Genomic DNA, 7,278 nt, shown 5'->3' with positions numbered 1-7,278 from the left:
TATTTCCCTCAAAAAACCCCTAAAGGTGGGGCGGCAACAGCTACTGCCTGAGGCTGGAGGTTTGGAGCCGTGGGCGTTACGGCTGTATCACGACTGTATGCAGAATGAGAAGGAGCCAGCAACCGGGCTGCGTTGCAGCTGCAGTAGCCGAAGCAGCTGCCTTGAGCACGGCAGCAGCAGTAACGGTAACACCAACAGCAGCAAGAGCTGGTCGTACTACTTGCTCGGTTGGGGCGCCGCCGTAGTTGTAGGTTCACCTGTAGGGTCACCTAAACATAAAAATTGAGTATCAGATGTGCCTTTGGGGCGGCGCCGTAGTCGTAGGGTCACTTGAACATAACGATGACATAGTAGATGAGCATTTGACATCATATGTGGCCCGCGTCTGGCTGTTGTTGTTGTAACGTATAATTCTATTATTCATCTAATAATAGTGAAAATATTGAGACACCTTATTGCAATATTATATTGCTGACGTTTAACCGGGACTCCAGGTGCAGTTGTCGAACGCTCTGTCGATCTACGTGCAGACAACGCTACTGGGGCCATCCTAATGCGCCTATACGGATACGAGGCATGTAAACCATAGACCCTAACCGCTAAGCCCTAAACCCTAACCGCTAAACCATAATCACCAAACCGTTCATCTAAATCCACAACTGTAGCAGCTGTTTTCTGAAACCGAGGCGCAGCCCTTTGCTGCCAACTTTGAAGGGGGGGGGGGCGTTCGGGAGTCGAGTGCTCGCGGCTCCCCCCTGAGGGGCCTCGGGTACGGTGGTGCCAGCAGCAGCAACAACAGCAACAGGAAGCAAGCAAAGCAAATACTTTCTGCTGCTTGGCTGCTGAAAAATGCGCAGCAGCGGCAGCAGTAGCGACAGCACCAGCAGCGGAAGGGGTACTTGACTCTGTAGGCACGCCGCCATAATGTTTGCTGNAGCAGTAGCGACAGCACCAGCAGCGGAAGGGGTACTTGACTCTGTAGGCACGCCGCCATAATGTTTGCTGCTAGGGCTCGACGCCCATGCTGCTGCGTAGCCTGGTCCACCATCAAACTGCAACAGCTGGTGCTGCACCAACCGGTGCAGCACCAGTTGCAGCAGCAGCGGTCTTTGCTCAGCCTGAGCAGCACCATAGGGGCCCCAACAGAAAGGACAGTGCACACGCTGCTCAGCCTCAACGGCACCATAGGGGCCCCAACAGAGAGGAGAGTGCACACGCAACTGCAACAGCAGCAGCAGGATCAACAGCAGCAACAGGTGCAGCGGAGCTGCCATGGGCTGACCCACCCCGCTGGTACTGATTCTGTTGCTGCTGTGCTCAGCCGGTTTGTTGCTGCCTGCCGTAGCTTCGAGAGACACCAGCAACAGCAACGGGAGAAGAAGAACCGGCAGCAGCTGCAGCAGCAGCAGCAACAAGGCATAGAAGCAGGCACTGCGGCGTACCTCAGCGCAGCAAGAGCAGCAGTTGCTGCAGCACCTGTTGCGTGTATTCAGGCGGCGCTACAGGCACTGCAGCAGCAATCGCTGCCCCTCTCTTTGTTGCTGCCGCTTGTCGAGGCATTTTATGCTGCTGCTGACGAACGGATCCAGCATCAACTGCAACAGCAACAGCATCTGGTGCTGCTTGGCCAGCAACAGCAGCGGCAGGCCGCAGAGGACCTATTGCAACTGGCGTTGCTGCTACAGCCGCGCGCATTTGTTTTAGGTGGGAAGCGGCAACAGCAGCAGATAGAAGAGTTGCTTCTGCTGCTGCCGCTGCAAGCACGACAGCAGCAAGAAAGGGCCCGTAAGGCTGCCCGGCTGCTGCTGTCGCCTCTGCTTCTCCACGAGCAGCAGCAGCTGCTGCGGGAGTCGCTGCTCGCAAGGGCATTGCTGCAGGCCACAGATCAGGGACTGCAGCAGCTGCTGCAGCATGCAGCAGCAACCTACCTCGGGGAGTACATCAAGAGCAGCAGCAGCGGCAGCAAGAGGAGAAACTGCAACGCCCGTGTGGCGCTTGCAGCGGCGTTACTACGTTCATGTGCTACTACCGCGCCTTCTGAAAAGGTATTCGATGCCACAGTAGACTTCCTTCTCCATGCAGCAGCAGAAGCTGCTGCTGCTGAGTCCTCTCCAGGCAGCGGCTACTCGTTGCAGCAGCGACAGCAGCAACTTGCTGTGTGGTGTGACGTCTCTGCTGCCTTGTGCTTGAAGCAGCAGCAGCAGCGTTTCTTGCAATGCCTGCTCCCAGGTGTACAGTCAGCTCTATGTGCTTCTCTCTCAAAACTGCAGCAGCAGCAGGAGCAGCAGCAGACAGGACTGGAGGCGGTAAGCTCCGCCGCACACCATTTGGAGCCAGCAGCAGCGGCGCTTGTGTTGCTACGTGCACGGGCTGCGTTTGCAACGAATGCAGCAGCAGCAGGTGACAGAACAAGAGCCGGATGCGACTCAGCAGCAGCAGCAGCAGATGCCGAGGCTCCCGATCCGCAGGCTGTGCTCTTCTCGCGGGCCCTATGGAGCTTGACTGAACACCAGCAGCAGCCGCAGCAGCAAAAGCAACAGAAAGACAATACAGACTTAAGTACCGCAGTATCCACACTCCAAGAAACGTTCTTGCGACTGTGGAGACAGCTACAACAGCAGCCGCAACAGAATGCGATGCTTTACAGGCCCTTGGTGCCTCGTCCTCCTCCATTATCTCCCTTCAGTTCCGACGCCGGCGCAGCAAAAGACGCAGCAACAGCAGCAGTGGTAGCAGGGGCAGCAGCAGCAAGAGCAGCGGGAACAGCACCAGGGACCAACACGCCAACTGGATCCCCTCAGAAGACACCCGACTCAGAGGTAGCGCTGCTGGGGCTGCTGCAGCAGCTGCTGCTGCTGGCCGACGTTCCGCAGCAGCAGCAGAAAGGCGAATTCTTGCATTGCGTCTCTCGGGAGGTGCTGCCCGCATGCGACCTCCAGCAACTTCTGCTGCTGCTGCAGTGCGCGGTGCAGCTACTGGAGTACCCTAACTTGCAGCAACAGCAACAGCAGCAAAAATACCAGCGAGAGCAGCAGCAGGCGCTTTACGTGGCGACGTTTGTTGATGATCTGTTGCTGGCTATTGAAGGGAGTGTGAAGCAGCAGCAGCACCTTTACTACAGCGACAACGGCAACAGCAGCAGCGGCAGCTCCAGCAGACTACAGATGCTCGTGCTTCTAGCAGACGCTCTCTTTTCCCCGTCTCTCAAATGGCATTTGCGGCCTCCTGCTGCTGCTGCTGTAGCCTCAGCTCTTGTTGAGCAGCTGTTGCTGGAGATTCAGCTACTGCAGCGCCAGCAGCAACAGCAGCAGCTGGGCATAGAACAGTTGGCCCTGCAGCAGCAANGATTCAGCTACTGCAGCGCCAGCAGCAACAGCAGCAGCTGGGCATAGAACAGTTGGCCCTGCAGCAGCAAGTCGTGCTTGCAGTGCTTAGGACAGTCTCCGGGGCTTACTCTGTGAGTCGCTCTTGCTGTGGCTGCAGTTTGGGGTTGCTTGCGCTTGCTGCAGCTGCTGCTGCACGGGGTCGCCCAACTCTCAGCCTGTCAAGGTTTATTTTGCTGCGGGTGCTGACTCTGTGCTGATGCTGCTGCTACTGATGTTGTTGCTACGGTGCAGTTTGGTGAAGAAAACGAGGCAACGCAAGAGGCAGCAGCTGGATTGGATAAAGCAGCTCGAAGCGGCGCAGCCGCAGGACGAGGAGCAGTAGACATTTTCCGTTTCCCTTGCTGCAGCCCGCAACTGCTGCGGCTGCTCAGCGAGACGATCATTATGCTGCAGACTACGGGGGAGGCTGTTGTTGCTGCAGCGGGAGCAGCCGATGCAGCAGATGCTGAATCGCAGCAACACCAGCGCCCCCGAGGTGAAGCAACTGCAACATTGAAGACACACTCGAACAGTTTGATCCTTGCTGCTGCTGCTGTCGCCCGGTGCCTGAAGCATCGCAACAGCAGTGCCCCGCAGGTACTGCAGGCTTCCACCAAGATGCCTTTACTGTTGCTGTTGCTGCACGTGCATTTTGCTGCTGTTACCACAGCTGCTGTTGTACTGCATCTGCTACAACTGATTCTGTGATTCCTGTTGGTGGTGCTGATGCGTGCTTCAGGTGCGTTGGGGTGTCCTCGCTCTACTTGCTCGGCTGTATGACTCAGCTGCACTTTTCTTTTCGCGGTGCAGCGGCCTTCCAGTAGCAGCAAGTGCGACGGGGACCTTAACTACAGAGCAGGTCAGACTGATATTGATGCTGAAACATCTGACGCTTCTGCAGCACCAGCAGCGGCAGCTGTTGCCCAAAGCGGGCCGCATGTGCTGCTGCGTTTATTTCTGCTGCTGCTGCCTTACGGGTTGCGCTGCTGCTGCAACTACTGACGAGACTTCAGGGATTGCTGCTGCTATCGTTCAGGTGCTGGTGCTGCTCCAGTGCCATTTGCTTCTCGTAGAGGGTTGTAAGCAGCGGCAGCTGTCCGAAGGTGCAGGGCCAGCAGTTGTTGCCTCTTTTGGGGTCAGCATGCCGCAGACAGCAGCAGCTGCTGCTGCAGCTGCAGCAACAGCGACGCGCTCCCCAGCTGCTGAGCAGTTACTGCGAGATATTCAAAGGGNGCTGCTGCAGCTGCAGCAACAGCGACGCGCTCCCCAGCTGCTGAGCAGTTACTGCGAGATATTCAAAGGGGCCTTCGCTCCTGCAGTCTGCGAACAGAGTCGCTCGAAGGTAGGCTGCACATATATCAGCTTGTGACAGATTCTCGCTTAGGTGTGTGTTGGTGCTCGTGTGCGTTCCTCGGCTAAGAGCACTTCCTCTTATATAGCAGCAGCTGCCGCTTGCTGCTGCATATCACAGACGCGCGCAGTGCTGTCTTTAGTTTTTGTGTTCGCAGTTCTTGGAGCCGCCACACACCTCCTTGGCAGGATTCAGAGTCTCACTGAACAGGGTCAGCAGCTCAACGACACCCGCCGCGGCAGAATAAGCAGCTTTCAGCTGAAGCAACAGCTTACAGCGTAGAGTGCAGCTGCTCAGGCGCACCCTCGGTTGCTGCTGCAGCTGCATCGGACTGCTGCAGCTGCATCTTGAGGGTGCATTCTAACGCATTTCTGAGCGTCTGCGGTTCGCTTTGTGTGAAACTGGCTGCCGCAGGGAGAATTACTGCGCTGGAGGGATCTGCGCTGCAGCAGCAACGCACGTCTCTAACAGATCGTATCATTGGATGGTTCCGTCCCCGACGGCAACCCCGCGTTTAAAAAATCATAGGTACTGCGGCTACCACGTCTGATAACAAATTTCAGTGGGGTGTTGGGGCTTTCCCATCAGCGCACGGGCAATGGTAGGGGTCACTCCAGTGGCTCGCCCACTAGTTGGCGAGGTCATGTTTTTTCCGCTAGTGTTGCGTCCGCCGCTGCTTTTTGTTTTTCTTGTTTCTGGAATTTCCATTATTTTTCAGGGACGTGCTGCTGCCGGTGGAACCCGGCGCTGCTCTTGCTGCTGCGTCAGATTCAGGCTAGCCTGTGCACCGCCACGCGCTGCCTAACAGACCTACGCACATTGTATAGGCAGGTTCCCTGCAACGTGACTTAGGCGAGTTTAATTGCTCTAATTTTATTGAACCGAACTCCATCGTTAAACCGGATCCCGTGCAACCGAAGTCGTACTATGCCCTGTCAGTCGCTCGCGGTCGAGCTGAGCAGCCGTTGCCCGTCGGCAGCGGACCGCCGTCCCGGTCGCATTTCCTGCAGTGCCTCTGCAGAGCATGAGTTGCGTCTTCTTCTAGAGTCTTTCGTAGTCTTCCGTAATCTTTTAAATTTTCTTTTCGCTTGAGGTGCTTTCGCACGGAACAGACTTCCTTTTTCCTGTCCTAGCACCGTTTGGACGGTTTTGCAAACTCCTACGGGCAACAGGAGCAATCGCCCAGTCGACTAATTCATAATAGTAGCTCTTTTTGATAACAGTAGCAGCACAGAAGCGCGCAGACAACACAGACTGTCCTGGCTCGAGGTCTACGCAAGGGTAGATGTACACCCAACTGTACCGCCGCTTCCCGCGATGAGTTACTTGGTGGGCTACCAGCAGCAGCCAAAGCAACTGCTGCTGCTGGTGGTGTTGCTGTTGAACGTTGCTGGCGTGCATCCAATCCGGTACAAACCGTCGCAGCAAAAGTTGGATCTGGGGGTTGGTAAAGTGATGGCCTTGCACAGCAATGAGAACAGCACTGACAGCGTGCCGCTCTCGCTGCTAGTGCTGCAGCAACACCAAGCAACAGGACTCCCCGAAGATGTTCCAGCATCAGCAGCGGACGTTTCGACGACTACCAAAAGGGAGACGCAATCATTTCTCCAGCACAGTAAGGCACCTGTCGCCTAGCGATTTATGGTGGAACTAGCTTGCAGCGCAGAGCGTTGTATATATCTAGCTTATACGGTATGCCTGCTGGTTCCTGTATAGGTGGCTGGGTACTGCCAAGAGAATCTAAACAAACCCGCGGCATGTTCAACTGGTACACAAACCCGTACACCTACGTCATCGTTGGTGGGATGGTTGGTGCCCTAGTAGGCCTAGGGGTCTGGTGTATAGTCGCCTCGTACACGTACAAAACCTGAAGAGGCAAAACGAAATAACTGCAGTGCATCAATCAATTTTTAAGCCTGAACATCGCCCAAATAAGTGTTCGTCTAGGGACTGCAGCCATCTGGCTGGCATACTTTGTCTTGCAGGCGTTCAGGCAGTGCTGCTTAATGCCGCATTTCTGTATAATATGCCGCCAGTCGGATTGAAGTATGCGCAAACTCTATTTTTAAGGCCTGCCACTCCATCTAGGGACTCCAGGCTCACGGATCGCATACTTTGCCTTGTCAAGCAACATCGCCTGAGCAATACCTCATGCCCTTCCCTGTGCATAGTGAATCCGATTTGCGTCGCGCTTCATTTTGCTTTTCACGAGTCGGAGAAGCTGCCCCCCTCCACCTGGATGTAACCATCCCTTGAAGCGCAGGGGAAATTTCTTAAACCCCAGGCAGTCGATCAAATTGCTGAAGCTTCCGCGTGTGCATATAGAGCTAATCTGCATCTCCCGGCTGGGCCGGGATCAGCTAAAACTACAACTGACTAGTCGTTTCACTGCAGTACAGTGCAACCTAAAAGGGAGAGGAAAACAGCATGACTGATTGCAGTGGAGCGTGATTTTGGGACGGCTAGCGACGACGATGTTGCAGACACCTTTTGAAAAACTCAGTCAGGACTCAAAACAGATAAAGCCCGAGGGGCTGTGGCAGTCTATACAAAACTTGGTGG

At 55.5% G+C, this 7,278-nt stretch overlaps 3 protein-coding genes across 3 annotated transcripts; all 3 read left to right on the top strand.

Moving 5' to 3' along the window:
* Positions 1-995: 995 nt before the first annotated feature.
* EMH_0053650 (uncharacterized protein) lies at positions 996-3,392 on the top strand (the record flags this gene model as incomplete). Its single annotated transcript, XM_038022444.1, is given in 2 exon segments — positions 996-3,344; positions 3,348-3,392. Coding segments are annotated over 2 exon segments (2,394 nt in total).
* A 378-nt stretch (positions 3,393-3,770) lies between these two features.
* On the top strand, positions 3,771-4,963 carry EMH_0053640 (uncharacterized protein; the record flags this gene model as incomplete). The annotated part of the gene is given in 5 exon segments (XM_038022443.1): positions 3,771-3,962; positions 4,105-4,224; positions 4,402-4,597; positions 4,601-4,707; positions 4,874-4,963. Coding segments are annotated over 5 exon segments (705 nt in total).
* A 1,070-nt stretch (positions 4,964-6,033) lies between these two features.
* Positions 6,034-6,961, top strand: EMH_0053630 (uncharacterized protein; the record flags this gene model as incomplete). The annotated part of the gene is made up of 3 exons (XM_038022442.1): positions 6,034-6,331; positions 6,433-6,516; positions 6,702-6,961. The coding sequence occupies 3 exons, from the start codon at positions 6,034-6,036 to the stop codon at positions 6,959-6,961; spliced, it is 642 nt and encodes a 213-aa protein (XP_037878296.1).
* Between the last annotated feature and the right edge of the window lie 317 nt (positions 6,962-7,278).

This window comes from Eimeria mitis, genomic scaffold (genome assembly GCF_000499745.2).
Source record: "Eimeria mitis Houghton genomic scaffold, Emh_scaff2425, whole genome shotgun sequence".
Lineage (NCBI taxonomy): Eukaryota > Apicomplexa > Conoidasida > Eucoccidiorida > Eimeriidae > Eimeria > Eimeria mitis.
The sequence above is the reverse complement of the archived record's forward strand: the minus strand, read 5'-3'. Positions and strand labels throughout refer to the sequence as shown.